We start from the raw sequence: 19,697 nt of genomic DNA, 5'->3' as shown, positions 1-19,697 counted from the left end.
TTGCATCGCTTTCAATGCTGTTTGTCACATCTGGTAAATATTAATGAATTCTTTGCAAGAGAACTCCCAGTGTCTATGGCTAGAAATATTTTGCAAAGTGCTTTTTTACTTTTAAGGTTTTTTTTTATATGTCAGTTGCAAATAATGTCACATCCCCCGCTTGTGAAAGTTCAAGGAAGAAAGATTGGAAAAATTTAAAAATTATATCTTAGTGGTTCTAGTTTGTATCATTGCCATTCCAGTAGATATTAAGATGGAGAATTTCCATTATTTTTCAGTGTGGGTTATAGCCTAAATCTATTTCACATTTTTAATGCAAAAAGTTCGATTGACTCCTTTGAAACTTTTAATTATTGCAGTGCGATCATTAATTATGTATGTTTTGTAAATTAGTACTTAAACCTAAATCGGTGTTGTGGATTTAAATCAATTCCATTTCAGTCGCCAATGAAGGCATTTTCATGGGAAAAAGAGCTGGCCTTTAAATAGCACCTTACATAAGTACTCAGGGCATCTCAAAGTGCTTCCTGTTCAGTTAATTACTTTTGAATTTTCAGTACTGTTGGTGCGTAGGCAAATGCAATTTACGCATATCTATGAGACAAATGACCTGATAATCTGCTCTTCTTGAGGAAGAAAGGTTGGGAAGGACACCAGCGGAACCCTCGTGCTTTTCTTTAAATGGGGCACAAGCAGGTGAGACCTTTAGTTAAAGATCTAAGCTGAGGGAGGTCCCTCGCAGTATGATGAAACTAGATTATATGGCCAAATCTTGAAATCACGCCCTATTGACTCAGAGATTTCAGTATCATCACTGGGCCAAGCTGCCGCTTGCTTATGAAGCTCTCTGTTGGCACATTTTCTTCCTTTTAAAAATGGGATTTAAGATTTTTTTTTCCCAGCATTCACGCTTCATCTCACTAGAAGTTGAATAACGGGTCCATTTTGCCTCTGGCCTTTATCTAATTTAACCACCTGTAAACTACAAGGAGCAACCCAGTGTTATTTTACACTGTTTGCTATTTGGACCTCACAACAATTACTTTTGTATGCATTCCAGTCCCTAAAACCCTTCATCTTATTATCGGTAAGCTTTTCAAGATTGCTATGCCAAAAATTTTAATGTGCCACATGTCAGAAAGCGCTTTGAAATGGTGGGACTCACGTTGGTACACGTTCTGAAACATTTTAGATTCTTAGTCTGCCTGCCCCCAGCTGAGAAAAAAGGTTTCATTGCGAGTTTTCTTTCAAGCACATATACTTCAGACAGATGTGGATTGACGATTTATGTACAAACCCTATATTTATCTTTGATTACATATAAATACAAATTAGCTATTTTCTAAAAAGTGGTTACAATAGCAATAAATACAAAATAGGAATTCGACCATTATACTTCATGTGTTGGGGGTGAAACCCATATAAACATGTACATCTGAAATACAATTAAACATTTAAAAGGAACAATTCTCTGATTAAAATATTTATTTTCCCAATTTCTTTTTAAGTAACCATAAATATATTTTCAAAATAGATGTTTCTATTTTGTTAATTTTTTTTAATATAAATAGTGTCTTCATTGGGAAATAGTAAAGTGTCAAGGTTTTTTTCTGATAAATCTTTTTCTGCTTTAACGACATCCACAACCCTCCACAACCATATCTTGGTAGTTCTTTAATACAACTTTGTCGTATTCATCAAGATAAAGCATTGAGATGGGACTGAGGTCCGTTGGGACGCAGCACGCCCTGGGAATGTTTGCATTGACAGAGTTCACCAATGTCTGCACAATGGCATGGTTCGTTGAGTTTAAGTGATCTGCCAATGGAAAGGGACACTCTCCTTGGCAGTAAAAGGCATGATATCCCGGAGGTGCCACTATCCAGTCATTCCACCCCACGTCACTGAAATCCACGTATAAAGGATGCCGCTTGCAGCTAGACCTGTGCCTTTTCTTCTGCTTGTGTTTGGCCTGACGCCTCACTCTTTTCTCAAGAGTATGTCCTTTGCCATTGTGGCTAAACGTCACCAACAAAGGCCTCCTCTGGGGCCAGCTTTCTTCATCTTGGTGCAAGGACCGACTGACCCTGACATGTCGCTTTGAATGTCTGCACTCCTGGTCCAAGTGAATGACTTCCACCATAAACCCGTAGTTGGGCTGCCCTTGTACGGTCCACCTCATAACAGAAGGGCTGACATCAAAGCTCTCCCATTTGCTCACATTGTGGTGCACCAGCTTTGTGTCCAGCAATCGCGTGATGGGATCGCTGCCAGAGGTCGCTGCCACTTTGAGAATTTCGTAAACGTTGATGCGATGGTAACCACCGCTGGCGTTCACACAGGCTTCCCGCTCCTGCTCGCGGTAGATCCTCAACTCTGCCGAGGTGATGAGCTCCTCCTTCGGTATAGAGTTCAAATTGAAGAAAAATCGGTAGGTTGCCTCTCCTCTGGCCCCAGGCAGCTCCTCCATTGGTTCTATGATGAGAAAGGTATCAGAACCACCGTTAGCCACATTGCAAGGCTCACTGGTAAAGGTGACCTGACATCATGTTGACATACATGAAATACAACCGCTCAATGTTTAATTATGACATAGTGTAGTCGTTACAGTATCAATATAAATGGTCAATAAATAGTAACCCCATCACAGGATGCTTTGAATAAGAAGATTTCCTTTCCCTTGTGCTCCACGTTTCACTGACAAAATATTAACCCTGCAGTATATCTGATCCTCCCAACCTGAGAAATGTGTAAAAGGAAATAGTCCAACTGGTTATATTGTATTCGAGACAAATTCCCACCTTGATCAGGCTGTAAACTTTGAAATGATATTTGCATGTCAGCCATCTTAGGGCAGGGATATGTTGTAAACAAAAGGTATTGAAATCAACCTGTTTATTTTTAGTTTTAAACCTTAACTGTTAGGCAGAAGAAACATAGACCCGTGCTACTCCTGCGCCTGGTAATCTGACTGAAGTCCTTATTTTTGCAGCAATGTCCTTCGTCACAGGAATGCTTCCAAATTGTTAAGTGGTGGGCCCATGCTGAGGATCCAACCTGAAATGTTTGAATCATCAAGAACTCCACTCGCAAAACTGCAAAGTGTTCATTCGCTCAGCTTAGCTGAGTTGTTTGGAAGATGCATTTTAATGTTTTGCAACCCCAGAACTGAGATGCCACGCACAGACTGAAGGTGCAAAGAACTGTATGGGTAGGGGTGGGGCGGGAAGGGGACTTTGTCACACCTGACTGTGCTCAAGGGTCCCTTATTGCCAGTGCAATACAGAACTGCACCAGACCACACTGTCCCTAGATCACCACATGCTTGTGCCATTTGCAAACACTGGCTTATTCAAGAGATAGCATCATATTCTGTAATTACCTTTCAGGATTTAGCCCCTGAAGTGATTTGCAGATAGTCCCATTCACATTCTAAACACGCTGCATTGTCTTATTCTGTCAATGTGCCTGTCTGTACATTTGATCAAACGTAAAACAAAAATACCTGGAAAAACTCAGCAGGCCTGGCAGTATCTGCGGAGAGGGACACAGTTAACGTTTCGAGTCCGTATGACTCTTCAACAGAAGAACTCTGTTGAAGGGTCATTCGGACTCGAAACGTTAACTGTGTCCCTCTCCGCAGATGCTGCCAGGCCTGCTGAGTTTTTCCAGGTATTTTTGTTTTTGTTTTGGGTTTCCAGCATCCGCAGCTTTTTTTGCTTTTATCTATTTGATCAAACGTGTTGTGGCGATATTAACACAGGCCAAAAAACGCTATGACTATCTCAGGACTTGCTCCTGTTCCAAGAATGTATATACCCCATGCTTCATAACATGGTCAATTTTCATATTTATTTTCAGCTGGGGGCAGGTTGCTGGGGGTGGGGGAGAGGGAGGGAGGGAGGTGGGGGTAAAAAAATGAAGCATGTTTGCCTACTTGTAACTAAAAGTTAAATGGATTCGAAACAATATTGAAGAGCCGGAATGTGGCTGCAGCTTTTGTGCAGGATTCAACCAGGCCGGTTTAAATTAAACTCCAGTGTCTCACCAGTGAGGACTGGTGTAGAGTGCGGGCCTTAGGACCTCGAAGCCACTTTAACACCACGGTACAAGATTGGCATCAGATGCAAATACTTTTCTCTCTCTCTCTCTCTCTGAACACGGTGGATTTATTAAGACTGGCAGTGGTATTTTGTTTGGGGAGGGGGGGAGGTGGGGGAGAGCTGATTCGATATCCTTGTCAATAAAGATGTGCATGAGAATTCTATTTAATGTTTAATATCTCAGTCTTGCAAACTTTCAAGACACGTAAATACGATTTCACTGTCTTTTGTGTCACCTGAGGAGAGGTTTGCAGGCAGGGTTCCCCAGACTATCTTTATGCAATCGATGCAAGAACAATGCATCGTCTAAACTCTACAGAGACCCAATATCAATAATTCAAAAGATCTGTGTGAGCGACAAAGGATTCGTTCACTAGCGTGTCAGTGAAGACTATTAAAGTATCAAGTCCCAGGTACGTGTGTGCGTGTGTGTGAGAGAGAGAGAGAGATCTGCAAAAGAGATGTAACATCCCGAATGAAACAAAATCTTGCAGCCTCTCCGCACACAAGAGGCAAAACCCCAGATAAGATAAGCTTACGGGGAGGATAAATATTTATGGCCATTGTAGTTGCACAGTTAATCTTGGAATGCAAAAATGTGCCCGCGTCACCTGTATATATAAAGAATAGCAAATCATTCACCAGGTCGTCATTCCACGATAACGAACGCCATGTATTTTGACCTCACAGCAAAAACTCCTACCTCCCTCCCCTCCCCTCACCCACCCACCCAGGTCTCTGGGGCAGAAACTCAGCGCGGGATAGCTGGTAACTGCAGCAGAATTTCAGTGGGTGGAGAAAGAGGGAGAGAGGGAGAGAGAGGGAGAGTTGTACCTGCTAGCAGTTGACTGTACTGTGTGAGCCCAGTGACAAACTAACAGGAAATGCAACGTGAAGAAGAGCCAAAATGAAATGAGTGCGCTTTTGAATTCGGTCCTAGAGCCAATGGGTCACGATTAAATGCATAAAGAACGGGACACTGTGTATAAACGTGTTCTCTGTGTATGTGTCTAACATGCATGGGAAGGAGTGTGCTGTTATGTGTCCAGGTATGATGTGTGTGATTGTCGCCCCCCCAGGTTAATGCAGTTGGGGATGTTCGGCTGCCTGCAAAGGTTAGTTGTCCCTGAGTCTTACCTTCGTGGTGGAAGCTCCTGACTGTGTTGGCGTGGCTGGCTGGCCTCTCGGGGAAGCGGGACAGGACCGAGCCAGCCCGCCCTCCCTCGCCGGAGTGCAGCCGGTACAGGTCCACCATGTACTGCGGGATCACCGGGTTGTGGCTGGGCTGTGGGCGGCGCCGGAGGCCGAACATGTTGAGCAGCCGCAGCTCGAACTCCTGGAGCATGTCCTCGGTCTGCAGGGGGCTGGCCCGGCCCGAGTTGGCCTCCCGCTGCTCGGCGAACTTCCTCCGGCCGACCTCGGGGATGAGCCCGGCCGAACCTCCGAAGAGGACCTGACAGAGCAGGAGCACCATCAGGGATCGTCTGCCGGCGGTCATCGTGCCTCTGCGGAGAGGGAGGGAGGGGGTGAGGGGGGGTGGACAGGCGATGTTAATCCGTGCAAGGGTCACAAATGGCAACAGGCAGACAAGACACGCACAGAAATGAGGAGGAGGGGAGGGGAGGAGGGGGTAGGGGACAGGCAAAGAGGGAAATACAATGACAGCCAAGAGATAAGGAGAGGGGGAGAGAAGATAAGGAAATTGTAAGAGCGCAGTGGAGAAGTGAGAGGGATTTCCCTCCCCCAGTTTGGTGATGATAGATATAGTCAAAGGGGAGGGGGGGTGATCTGCTTTAATTTTAAATGGTGTGAGAAGGAGAAAAGTGTTTTTTTTGGGGTGGGGGGGAGAGAGTGGGTGGGTGGGGGTGGATAGGAGGAGAAAGGGAGCCCAGCACCCAGCACACACACACACACACACACACACACGTGTGTGGATGTGAGCCGCCTTGTTTATGTTGGGTGAGCTGTTGTGTCTGTGGAGAATGGGACCAGATCAGAGAGCAGACGGACAGGTGCTCGCTCCAGCACTGCTGGTGCCTGGACTTCACTACAGCCAAATGCAACCTTCTCTCCCACCCCGACCCCAACCCAAACCTCCCCGCTTTACCTTTCAACTTGAACAAGGCGTCCCCCCCAACCCACCCCACAGCTCAGATACAGCAGCAGCAGCGCCTGGAACAGGCGCAACAGGTCTTGGGGGAGCTATGAAATCCTGTCTGTCTCCTCCCTGACAGCACCGCCTGCAGTCCCCGCACTCTTGTCAGCTCCGTCCCGGTGAGCTCCTCTCCCTCTCTCTACCCCCTCCAGAAAATCAAGGCTTGCAAGACGCCGAAACATCTGGTTTGGGAGGGGAAGGGGAAGGGAAGGGACAGGGGGTGGAGGGTGTGGGGGTGTGGGAATGTTCACACTCTTTTCTCTCTCCTTTTTCGACTGCTTTCACATCCAGAAGGGGTTGTGTCTGGAGCGCATTAGTCCCCTGTGCCTGTGTGTGTGTGTCTCTCTGTCTGTCTCTCTCTCTCGCACACACCAGCCTTTACAGTGAGAGCCAATGAGTCGATGTGTCCTGCGACCAGAGTGGTACTACCTTGTGTAGGCTCCCTGGGTCCGCTCAGGACTTCCCTGTCACCCACATTGCTCGCTGTTCAATCCTCTTTCACTCCTTTTTAACTCCCTGTCTCTCTCTCTCTCTCTCTCTAGTTCAGGCGTGAGGAAAGATGTCCAGAGAGCGATGCACCTTTCTACACCAATCAATAGCAGGCGGAGAGGGAGCAAACTTCCTTTTCATCTATGTTAAAACGCGTTTAAACGTACACGACTCACGAAAAGGGGTCGGAATCCAAACAAATCACTTGGGTTTCCTCGCGAAACCCTAAACAATGAGCGATTAAGAAAAATCCATCATTTCTTAACAAGATGGGTCCTTCTATATATATATATATATAGAAAATCCACAGGAGATTGCAGCATGTATTTTCGGTGGGATTTTTATTGATGTGATTCCTGTTCCTGCTGCATAGTAATTGAAGGAGGTTTATATATATATATATATATACACACACACGTCCTTTGTTGCTCTCTGATGTCACTACAAAGCGGCGTTCTGCCAATCAAGTGCGGTAATGATTCCTGACACAGTCTCGACATTCAGATCATTGCAATAGATGGTTTTCTGAGCAGTCTGAAGGAAAAGAGCATGGGTAGTCCCTGCGATGTGGCAGCCGGCAGGCAGCAAGAGTAAAACCGCCCTTCGCGTTTGAGGAGGGGAGGGGAGGGGAGGAGGAAACGCGGAAAGTGTGCAGGAAAAATCTCTGCAAATACACTTTTAAAAAAAACACACACACACCTCTTAAATACCGCCTTTTAACCCTTTCCAACCCCGAACTCGCCCCGAAACAACCAACTCTCCTTCACTCCTCGACTGATGATATATTGGCCTATAATTATTCCATGGGACGGTAGTTTTGAAGGACAGATCATTTTATCCATTTATAAATGGCCTGCTTGTTGCGTAGAAGCCATCGCGGGGAATAAGCCTAACCTCACCCGCACGCTTAACTCCAATTATTATTATTTTTCTTTTTCCTTTTTAAAAAGGTAGGGCCCGAGTTGTTGCTTAAAACATTTCTTCAGGCGACCCATAAATCAAGAGGCTCTCGTCTACAGTACGTGCGAGATTTATTTACTCTTAATCTGGAGATATGATCTTAGGCGCTTACAGCGATGGTTCTGGGAACTCCCACTGGGACAGTCAGAAACGGGGCTTTTACAAATCTACACGCGAATAGGTTAGTCCGAGAGGTGAAGGGAGGGACGGGGAGCAGCGTTGCCAAAGGAAAAGAGCTTCCTTGGGGTTTTTTTTAATATATATATATAGAAGTTTTAATAACAGGACGAGAGTTTTTTTTTATAGCTAATCAACCAGTGTGACTTTTCTTCCTCCTCCCCCCACCACACACACACAAAATAAAATAACAGCAAACCATCAGTTAAAAGACTTGGTGATCGGAGCGGGAATGCGCTCCGGAGAAGCACACGGGTCCGGTCCGGGTGAGATTTGGGGAGAAATTCCCCCCCCCAACGAAACACAAGGTGAGGTCTGACATGTTGCAAAGGAGAGGACAAGGCAAAGAGCTCTCCGTGAAAACAGTGCGCCAACCCCTGGTCAAGACGGCGAAAGAGCAGAGGGGTTGAATTTTCCAAACTTCCATGTACAACGGCTCCTTTGTACAGCTCTCGAACGCAGGAGAGTCAGATCAATTTTTTTCCCTTACACTCCCGCTAACACAGATCCGGTTCTCCTCCTCTCCCACCCCCCAACACCTCCCCGCTGCAATTTATAACCTTAACACATAATATATATTTTTAATAAACAAATTAAATCACCCAGGTGTGAAAATCATTTGGGGGCAACCGTGACGAGCGGGGTTTGGACAGAAAAGTAGAGGTGGTGAAAAGGTATAGAGAGAGAGAGAGACAGAATCTCAAAACCAGAGAGAGAGAGGAGAACAAGTGTATGATAAGAGGGAATAAAACAATGCTTATGGGGCATGGCTGTGCAAAGAGGGAACTCTGGTCAGAAAGAACAGTAAGACATGTGACTAATAATAAAAATACAAGTTAAAAGCAATTGAAAGTGTATCAATTATAAGGACCCAGTCCTCCTGTAGTCGTAATAATCATTCATTGCAATTGGCTCGGTGTGATCAATCCATTTAAAATAAGTAAGAAAATGAGTTAAATCTCAGAAACCCACCCTCACCCCCCACCCCCTTACCTGATTAAGAATATTGCATTCGATCAGGTAGCTGCAGCAAAAACCCGGCTGCTCCTGTCAGCGGGGTTTGATGAGAAAGTGCAGAACGGGAAGGAGAATCGAACCATTTCACTGGGTGATCAATCTCGGAGGCACAAGAGGTTATCTATCCCTGGGTGCACGCAACAAACGCGAGAGGAGGCTCCGGGCGCCCGATTTAAAGGATCCGCAACAGCAAGTCAGTTCTTCCAGAGGATGACTTCACAGCCGCTCATGCAAAGCGCATTCTCACTCACACACTTCACTCCGTCCTCCCTATATTGTGGCTGGCACCGGGAATGTTTACAGCACTGAAATGACTCACTCATGTCGAGAGGCGATCTTCATCTAACGTCATTACATCACAGAGGATTTTTGTATTTTTTTTTAAAAAAAAGGTCCTGTTTGAGAGTGTAAACAGGGTGACTGATGCTGTGTCTGTGACACAGGGAGTTTCCTAAACACTGTCACAGGTTTTTTTTCTCTGTCAGTGAGAGAGAGAGAGAAGTGTTACAAAGCGGACTGGTTTTAAAAAAGAAACTACTCGCTCCCAGTCCTAAGTGGTGGCGGAAAATAAAACATGATATGGATTTTCCCCGCCAATAATCAAATCTTTAAACTACGTCTAGTTAACTGGGAAACTCCCAACGTGACTGGAATCACGGATATCTCTCTATCTTTTTTTTAAAAAATACTTTAATTAACTCCAATAAAGTAATGCTGGGTATCATGTTGTGGATAAAGGCTCTGATTACGGACTCGAAAGGTTAACTCTGTCTTTCTCTCCAGACCTGCTGAGTTTTTCCAGCATTTATTTTTGTTTTTGTTAATGTTGTGCATTACTGGTCCCCAACAATTCTCCAGACACTCGCCGACATTTCTGTATTACCCGGCACCTATAGGGCGGACATACACAGGGTTAAATGGACTTTATTGAAAGATGCAATGGCACACGTTACAACCTGGTCGGGTCTTGCAAGACCCAGAAACTGTCCCCATTCTTACTCCGCTCAGCAATGCTCCCAGTCAGCATGCAAAACTTTATTTTATCTCTCTCCCCAACCCCCTGGAGGGGGCTATTTTATTATTCGTTGAGCTGCAGATCCCTCCAAAAAATGTTTACTGTCCATCTAAAAAAAAAGCAAAAGGCTGCAGATGCTGGAAATCTGAAATAAAATCCAGTAAAGGCGGTGGGAATGCTCAGCAGATCAGGCAGCGTCTGTGAAGAGGGAAACAAGAGTTCACGTTTCAGGTCGGTTGACCTTTCATGATAGAGGAGCTGAAATGTGGCCCCATATTTCTCTCTCTCTCTCTCTCCTGCTGAGTATTCCCAGCGTTTTCTGCTTTTATGTCGGTTTCCAGTGCCTGGTGGGATCCGCAGGAAGCACCGCGTCTTGTTCTGGGCGCCTTGCTGGTCACTCAGCAAACCAGAGACTTCCCACCTGGCAAAATAAAAAGCGTGGGCAGAAAATAATGAAACATTAAATTAAAACCAAAACACAGGTCAAGATCACTTCCCTGTTCTGTCGGATTTGCTGTTGGGATTATTTTGTCTGCGATAGTCCTTCCAGCCCAAGGTAAGTCACCTTTGAGGTGGGTCTCAACCTTATTGAGTCCAGACTCGCTCACGAGGTTTTGGGCAGGCGGAACGTTTATCCCAACAGGATAAACTGTGATTTCGTGAAAATCAATTAAAGGTTTCAGAAATACAGATCGATTATATCCCTGCCCCCCTCCAAAATACCCAGTGGTTTGAGTTATTTGGTTAGAGAGAAGTCGTTTCGCAATTTACACTGGACCCCGAATGTTGGCTTGTTAGGAATCGCCATTGTCTTCAACTCAAACTCAACCTTCGTAGCAAAGGCCGTATCAAAACTGATAATTTTATTATTTTCTTTAAAACTTAGTTGGATAATGTATGTCCTTTTCATGACTCGTTTAGAGAAATAGAGGGCAGCCATTTTTGATGTCTGTTAATTCAAGTTGTGGTCAATGTTATTTGCACAGGTTTTGATCAGGACAACATCTGAACTCAGGAGTGAGCTTTCCCCAATCGAGCTCGTTTTCTGTCACTGGAGTGGGAAATGTTCTAGCTGCAGTGTTTCTTCCCAGAGTTTCCACAAGGGTTTGGTAATAACAGCAGTGCCTTATATGTGGTAGTAACCAGGAAGCTAAGCTCCCAACCTTAGTGTGTGTTGAGGTAACTTTGATGGTGTGCCACATTTCACTTCATGGTCCCTGCAATAGGAGAGAGTGAGCAAAATGACTTATCACAGTCCACCTCCTGATTATTATCCAGTGCGCAGTGGTGAAAAGCAAGATTGTACAAACATACAAATTAGGGGCAGGAGTAGGCCATTCGGCCCCTCGAGCATGCTCCACCATTCAATAAGATCATGGCTGATCTGATTGTGGCGTCAGCTCCACTTTCATTCCTACCCTTTATACCCGTTGACTCCTTTGTCAATCAAGGGTCTACCTAACTCAGCCTTAAAAAGATTCAATGACCCTGCCTACGCCATGCTCTGGAGAAGGAAGTTCCATAGACTCACAACGTTTGAGAGAAAAATATTTCTCCTCATCTCCATCTTAAATGGGAGATCCCTTATTTTTAAACCTTGTTCCCTAGTTCTAGTCTCTCCACTAGGGGAAATATCCTCTCAGTATCCAACCTGTCAAATCCCCTCAGGATCTTATATGTTTCAATAAGATCACCTCTCATTCTTCTAAATTCCAATGGACACAGGTCCAACCTGTCCAACCTTTCCTCATAGGATAACCCCCTCATCCCAGGAATCAGTCAAGTGAACCTTATCTGAACTGCTTCCAATGCAATTATGTCCTTTCTTAAATAAAGAGACCAGAACTTTACACAGCGCTCCAGATATGATCTCACCAGTACCCTATATAATTGTAGCAAAACATCCCTACTTTTATAGTCCATTCCCCTTGCAATAAACACCAACATTCCATTTGCCTTCCTAATCGAACAGACCTGTTGTGCCTGTGGACTAACTTTTTGTGCTTCATGTACCAGGACACCCAGATCTCTTGATATGATGACTAGTTGAGAATAGGATCAGAGTAGAGATATCCTCCACCATACAGTAACAACAATGTGCTTTTATATAGTGCTTTTCACATTGTAAAACATCACAAGGTGCTTCACAGTAAGGCAATCAGATGAAAATTGACATCACACCAAAGAAGGAGACATTATAAGACTGGTGACCAAAAGCTTAGTCAAATAAATTGGTTTTATGGATGGAAAAGGGAGAGGGAGGGAGGGTGAGAGGTTTAGGGAGGCAATCCTAGAAGTTTTGGCCGAAAGGCATGGTTGCCAATGGTGGGTGAATGAGGGGAGGGATGGAAACGTGGGCAGAGTCAGAGGAGTGCAGATTTCACAGATATTTGTAGGGTTGGAGGAGGTTACAGAGAAATTGAACGAGAATCAGGTTCAACGATAATAACCTCTTGCCATCCAGTAACCCACTAGGCTCATGGCCGAGGCTAATGTGTGACAAATGGGCCCTCAGATAAGGCACTCCTTGCAATCATAGCCCAGCAAAAGTCAGCTTCTCCAGGCAGGAGGGTAGACTTTCTCCATCTTAGCACTTCCCTTCTTCCAGTTGTGTGGGTGCCACATCTCCCACACTGGGCACCTCTGCACACGATGGCTGACGCAAGGCAACAACATCTTGCCTCTCCACTTCATGAAGCTGTGACAGCTGCTGTTGCTCGATCCTTTTGCCAAATACTGAAGGTAAGAGTTTAAATTTGACAACAAATCACAACCCTAAAAGCTGACAGCTAATGGGTTGCTTATCTAGGATCAACACCGTAAATTTTAATCAAAATTATTATGGTGCAGATTATTTTTATTATTGCTTTGAACTGTTCCACTGATCTCGGTCACAGATCGAGCTGATAACGCAAGTCGCAGGAGGTGAGATTCAATCCAGCCAGAACACAGAAGCAGCTTTATTAGTTGTAAATTGTATTTTCCGGATATTATCCATTTAGCTCCCCACTTTGGCTCAATTGCTTGGGAGAAATTTGACAACAGCAATTTATTTTTGAAGATTTACTGGAAACCATGTAAAAATGAATGGAACCCCCAAATTAAAATCATATTTTACACTAAGAAATAAGGTTGATTTGCAATACAGCTACTTAGTGTACAGCCCTTCCAGGCCTCAGTAACGTACAAATAGGAGGTTATAGGATTATGCAGGATACAGGTTATCCTTAATCTGGTCCAAAGGTGATCATTAAAATTTAAGCACATTAGGTAACAATGCTGTACTGTGGTCCTCAGCTCTAGGATTCATCAACAACACTTGTGTTAACACATTACATTTAAAATCAGAATTCAAGTTTACAATGAAAATATACAGCCCAATATTGTTATTTTAGAGTAAATTAAAACCAAAATAACTTTGAAAAAAGAGTGGTGCAGTCAGTCATTTCAGCATGCTGGATGTAGCGCTGAAGGAATATGTGATCAAATTCAAAGCTGCTTTAACTACAAAAGCATCTCTTCTGCGACCACATTCATTCAAGTCTACATCATTGTAATGTCTCAAAACCACACAGTCATCATTATTATAATATGGCATTGAAATAGGAGACAGCTTATTGGGGCATAGCATGGCTGAGGGTCTCAGTTGGAATGCACCAGTTTTTGTGCAATAGTATGGCCCATGATGTTAAGGCCCCCATTGCGGGGAAAAGGCCATCCCCAACAAGACAATAATTAGCCATGTAACCTTGAGGGGTGATGATCCAAATTTGCCAGCCCACATTCTTGAACTGTATATAGGGTTTCCTTCAGTTGCAGATACATCTAAATACAATGGGATGTTTTGCAATACTATAAGATTTAAGGTTCAAGAGTCACAGATTACCTAAGATAGGCGATGAAAGACAAGTGAATTTAAAGTAGTTTATTAAGTTTCTTAAGACGCAATGGTTTAGATAAGGTGCATTAGCTAAATAGACAGGAAAATCATATGACCCAAGACAGCTGAGAGCGGTTCACTGAACTCAGAAGACGAATGGATGGCTGGACCATAGTGTGTTGATCTCAGTAGCTTGTGATGACAGCATTCTGCACTCTGTAACCGAAGTGTTAGGAAACTCTTCTCCCAGTCTTCCTCACTCTCCCATGGTCTTCCACCATCTTTCCTGGTCCATCTTCCATCTGAAGAAGGTTGCTGCCTGACGAGGTCTTCCACCTGCTTCAAGCACCCGTTAATATACTTTATTTCCAGGAGCTAGTTGTTTACCCTACATCAATCACTTGCTCGGACCCTGCTAGCCAATGAATACAGGGCCGGTACTCAAGATGTCAGGGTGGTCACCTTCCCCTTGACCATCAATTTAGCTCGAAGTCACTTTTTAGTTTATCTCATGCTGAGGGCCATTTGCTAGCCCTTACCAGACGCATGTATAGATAAGAGGGTACAAGATGTCAGCCCATTGACTTAGGAATGTCAACGTGGAAGCCTGGATCAGGAGGCCTCAACATTATTTCTGGGGACTGTTAACGTGTTTTTCCAACGAGAGAAAGAAAACAGTTTCTCTGCCAAGGTGGCCTTATGCTATGCCTACCAATTCGACATTAATTCTATACTTATTCTGAAAAGTAGCATTTATTAAAGGTCCCATTTCTTAAAATGCTTACAATTCAGCATCATAACCAACACAGAAACTCACTGGGACTCTAGCATGGAAGGGCAGTGTTTACAAATTAGGGTCAACTGATGATGGCCTCCTCTTGTATTGGTGTTAAATTTGTGGAATTCCCTCAGATTTTCAGCCTGCTGAATCTAAGACCAAGAGATCTCAGTGAAATTGAAATTGGGGGACATGAGGATAAGCTAGAGAGAGTGTACCTTGATCAATTTTGTGTGGGCTTTTACAAAACTACAAAATGGGTTTGGTGTAAATATTTCGGTGCATTCTTTTTAATTCTTTCATGGGATTTGGTTGTCACTGGCAAGGCCATCATTTGTTGCCCATCCCCAGTTTGCCATTGAGAAGGTGGTGGTGAGCCACCTTATCAAGCTGCTGCAGTCCACGTGGTGCAGGTACAACCACAGTGCTGTTAGGAATTCCTGCTGCCCTCGGAGGCGGGTACAAATTCAGACAAAATTTGAACCCTAGCTGTGCCAGTTTCAACTTTTCCATTTCTTCCAGCATCAAAAGATTGAAGCATAAATGCTTCTGAACACAGATCAAAGGTCTAAATTTAAATGCATCAATATAGCTACCTATCAAAACAAATATTTATTTTACATCACCACTTTGAAAACCATACAATTTAACAGACAAATAATGATTGTGAATTCTTTTTTCAAAAAAGACCAACATTTGTGTTCTAATTAAGAATCAGATTGTGGTAAATGCTGTCCCACGTGCTTTGCAAGCCCATTAAATTGTGCAAAAAAGCAAATTATGTCTCTTTAATGTTCATACCTAACCTTTGGATCAAAGGAACTATTCCAATAATTCTATTTTTATACCCAAGGCTATCACATTTTTTTTCACACATTTTAACTACTGTAACTTGCCTTGATGAGTGCAGCTCCAACAACACCCAAGAAGCTTGGCACTATCCAGAACAAAGCAGCTCGCTTGATTGACACCCCGTCCACAAACATTCACTCCCTCCACCACCAAAGCACAGTAGCAGCAGTGTGTGCCATCTACAAGGTGTACTGCAGGAACTCACCAAAGCTCCAAGCACCTTCTAAACCCACAACCGCTACCATCTAGAAGGACAAGGGCAGCAGATACATGGGAACAGCATCACCTGGAAGTTCCCCTCCAAGCCACTCACCATCCTGACTTGGAAATATATCGTCGTTCCTTCACCGTTGCTGGATCAAAATCCTGGAACTCCCTTCCTAACAGCACTGTAGGTGTACCTACACCACATGGACTACAGCGGTTCAAGAAGATCAGCTCACCACCACCTTCTCAATGGCAATTAGGGATAGGCAATAAATGCTGGCCTAGCCAGTGACGCCCATATTAAAAACACATATTAGAAAAAGCCTTCATTGCTTAGATCATGTAAAGAAAGAACTGGTATTAGTATAGTGTCTCAGAAAATTCCAGGATGTCCAAAAGGGCTTCGCAGCCAATTAACTTTGGAAATGTAGTCACTGTTGTCATGTAGAGACCGTGTCAGGAAAGATCCTGCACACAGCAATTAAATAAATGACTAATTAAGCTTTTTTACTGACATTGGCTAAGGCATAGATGTCGGCCAGAATGCTGAAAGAACTCCCCTACTCTTCTTTGAATATTGTCACGGGATCTTTTATGTCCACCAAAGCAGGAAGACAGGCCTTGGCTTAACATCTCACCCGGAAGTTGATATCTCCAACTGTGCAGTGCTCCCTCAGTACTGCACTGTACCGTCAGCCTAGATTATGTGCCCGTCTCTGGTGTGAACATGAAAAACCTATACCCATCCCTTGTTAAAATCAAGGATATGGTTGAACAGCCATTGGATGTTGTCAATTAAAGCAGTCTGCAATTAAAATTTCAATTAAGATAGCTAGGAAAGTTTTTAATATATATATAATTCAGAGATTTGAGTACAGGGAGTTTGGATTTGAGTACAGACTACAGGACAATGGTTGGAGGTTGTCTTGTGCTATAAAAACAAAGGGTTATTTGAGATATCTGATATCGACTCACAAGCTGATACTATTTAATAGCACTTCAAAATATCCAAATAATTCTCTACACATCATAAAAGCGAGTCTTTATCAATCCAGATAATTATTGCACTGATACTACCATCTACTGTATACTAAAGCTGTAACTGAAATATTATACATTATTAAAACATTGACTTTTAGCTTCAAGACCCTAAACATTATGTACATATTTTCTTCAATCAGTTTTATCAGGATGGGAGGAAGCACTACAAGATCATCATGTTATTTTACAGTTAAGTGGTTGATATACTTATCAAACAATGGAACAGCACAGTGAGAGTACTGATGAGAATTCAACATTGCATTGCTGCGTGTCATCTCAGCAAAACTGGAATCACCCAGAAGACAAGGGAGAGGACTAAACAGGAAAATGCCCATGCTTCTCACATGAAGGTTTTCAAAATTATATTCATGATATTAATGTTGGCCTGAATACCAGATCTCCCCTGCTCTTTTAATGCAGTGGAATCTCTAATGTCCATCTGAGAGGGTAAACTGGACCTCAGTTACCTGTTCATCTCAAACAAGGCCCTTCCTACAATGTAGCATTTCCTCAGTACCACACTGGAGTGCCACCAAAGAATATGTGCTGAAAACTTGCATTGGTACTTGAACCTAAGACTGTTACCACTGAGCCAATGCTGACAACTCTCATGGGATTATTGAGGATTCCAGGAATGGATGATAACAATAGCAGCAGGAAAGGATCAAGGACATTGGATATGAAGCTTCAATGGGCTAAAATGAACTGCAGAGTATGCAGGAAGGGGAAATTAGTAATTCTATATCAGAACATTGCTGGAATGGGGAATAAAATATCTAATATGGAACCCTGTAGGGCATTGACTAAATACTAGGACAGGGAATGACCATTTGTCTCTCAGTTGTTCTGACACTTAGCTGGCAATTCTCTTACTTTTGTTAGGCTTGTAAGATCATTTAACTTCTTCTGGCATTGTAAGTGTTTTGTAAATCTAAAGGTACCATTTACTGCCACTGCCTCCTCCTTCTACTTCCCTATGATTTCTTCCCAGCTACCTTTGAATGACCATCTTCTTTTGTTATATTTCTAATCAAGCAACTTCACCCTCACAGTCTGAGAAATGTTGCTCCCTGTTTTTCTTCTTTTGCTGATGAATGCACAATATTCAGCACCATCCGTGATTCCTCCGATACCGAACCAGTCTGTGTCCTTACGCGACAAGACCTGGACAGCATTCAGGCTTGGGCGGATAAGTGGCAAGTAACATTCGTGCCACACAAGTGCCAGACAATGACCATCTCCAACAAGAGAGAATCGAACAACCTCCCCTTGACATTCAACGGCATTACCATCGCTGAATCCCTCAAAATCAATATCCTGGGGGTTACCATTGACCAGAAACTGAACTGGACCAACCATATAAATACTACAAGAGTGAGCAGGATGGGAATTCAATAGCTCACCTCCTGACTTTCCAAAGCCTGTCCCCCATCTACAAGACACAAGTCAGGAGTGTGATGGAATACTCTCCATTTGCCTAGATGAGTGCAGCTCCAAGACCACCCAAGATGCTTGACACCATCCAGGACAAAGCAGCTCACTTGATTAGAACCCATCCACCACTTTAAACATTCACTCCCTCCACTACCGATGCACAGTGGTAGCAGTGTGTACCATCTACAAGATGCACTGCAGCAACTCACCAAAACTCCTTCAACAGCACCTTCCAAACCCGTGACCTCTATCACCTAGAAGGACAAGAGCAGCAGATGCATGAGAACACCACCACCTGCAAGTTCCCCTCCAAGGCACACACCATCCTGACCTAGAACTCTTTTGCAATTCCCTCATTGTCGCTGGGTCAAAATCCTGGAACTCCCTTCCTAACAGCACTGTAAGTGTATCTACATGTGTCTACCTACACTACATGGACTGCAGCAGTTCAAGAAGGTGGCTCACTACCACCTTCTCAAGGGCAATTAGGGATTGTCAATTAATGCTGGCTTAGCCAGCAACATCCACATCGCATGAAAGAATTTTAAAAATGTCATTTCTTTCACTCCTTTAAATTGAAGAGGGTCTTTGAATCTTGCTGTTGCCTCCATGCTCCTCTTCTCTTAAGATTTTCACCTGCTTCACGTTCTGTTACTGAAGGCACTCATTTCCCATCCAGTGTTATGTGAAGTCGCTGACTTTAGGATTTCTAATGGGGTCAGTGCCATTGGATGTTGGTGCATGGAAATCCCACCTTGATGCATTTCTCACAGTGGACATGGAATTTCAGGGCACATGTCTTTAAAGATATAATTACACTGTTACTTTAACAGTGACACATAAATGGTCATCTAGCTCAAGAGTCAGATCATAATGAACAGTATTCCATACCATTCCTAACTCCTCAGATGCTGAAGCAATCCACGTCCATATGCAGCAAGACCTAGACAACATTCAGGCTTGAGCTGATAAGTGGCAAGTTACAGTCACATTGCACAAGTGCCAGGCCATGGCCATCTCCAACAACAGAGCACCGACCCATCTCCCCTTGACATTCAAAAGCATTACCATTGCTGAATCCACATTCATCAAAATCCTGGGGGTTATCATTGACCAGAAATTGAACTGGACCGGCCATATGAATACTGTGGATACAAGAGCAGGTCAGAGGCTAGAAATTCTGAGGCGAGTAACTCACTTTCTAACTCCCCACAGCCAGTCTACCATCTACAAGGTACAAGTCAGGAGTGATGAAACACTCTCCACTTGCCTGGATGAGTGCAGCTCCAACAACGCTCAAGAAACCCAACACCATCCAGGACAAAGCAGTCTGCTTGATCGGTACCCCATCCACCGCCTTAAATATTAACTCTCTCCACCATCGGCAGACAGTGGCAGCAGTGTGTACCATTTACAAAATGCACTGCAGCAACTCACCAAGCTTCCAAACCTGCAACCTCTGCCACATAGAAGTACAAGGGCAGCAGGCGCATGGGAAGACCTGCAAGTTCCCCCTCAAGCCACACACCATCCTGACTTGGAACTATATCACCATTCCTTCCCTGTCGCTGGCTCAAAATCCTGGGACC

The 19,697-nt window shown here is 43.9% G+C and overlaps 1 protein-coding gene across 2 annotated transcripts; it reads right to left on the bottom strand.

Moving 5' to 3' along the window:
• Nucleotides 1–1,271: 1,271 nt before the first annotated feature.
• bmp2a (bone morphogenetic protein 2a) lies at nucleotides 1,272–9,360 on the bottom strand. Of its 2 annotated transcripts, none has more exons than XM_078556429.1 (3): nucleotides 8,878–9,360; nucleotides 5,241–5,608; nucleotides 1,272–2,475 (listed from the first exon to the last, which is right to left on the bottom strand). In XM_078556429.1, the coding sequence occupies exons 2-3, from the start codon at nucleotides 5,599–5,601 to the stop codon at nucleotides 1,631–1,633; spliced, it is 1,206 nt and encodes a 401-aa protein (XP_078412555.1). In that variant the 5' UTR covers nucleotides 5,602–5,608; nucleotides 8,878–9,360; the 3' UTR covers nucleotides 1,272–1,630. The 2 variants fall into 2 exon arrangements, with proteins under 2 accessions (XP_078412555.1, XP_078412556.1); XM_078556430.1 differs by lacking the exon at nucleotides 8,878–9,360 and adding an exon at nucleotides 6,211–6,228.
• Nucleotides 9,361–19,697: the final 10,337 nt, after the last annotated feature.

The sequence above is a fragment of the Cetorhinus maximus genome, chromosome 14, assembly GCF_964194155.1.
Source record: "Cetorhinus maximus chromosome 14, sCetMax3.hap1.1, whole genome shotgun sequence".
NCBI classification, from domain to species: domain Eukaryota; kingdom Metazoa; phylum Chordata; class Chondrichthyes; order Lamniformes; family Cetorhinidae; genus Cetorhinus; species Cetorhinus maximus.
Note: the sequence above shows the minus strand (reverse complement) of the source record. Positions and strands in the feature narration are given on the sequence as shown.

Excerpts from the sequence above, each read along its gene's own strand:
- bmp2a (XM_078556429.1), bottom strand. The coding sequence starts at position 5,601 with ATGACCGCCGGCAGACGATCCCTGATGGTGCTCCTGCTCTGTCAGGTC. Across the intron at positions 2,476-5,240 it reads CAGGAGCTTCCACCACGAAG|AACCAATGGAGGAGCTGCCT; the intron begins GTAAGACTCAGG and ends TTCTCATCATAG.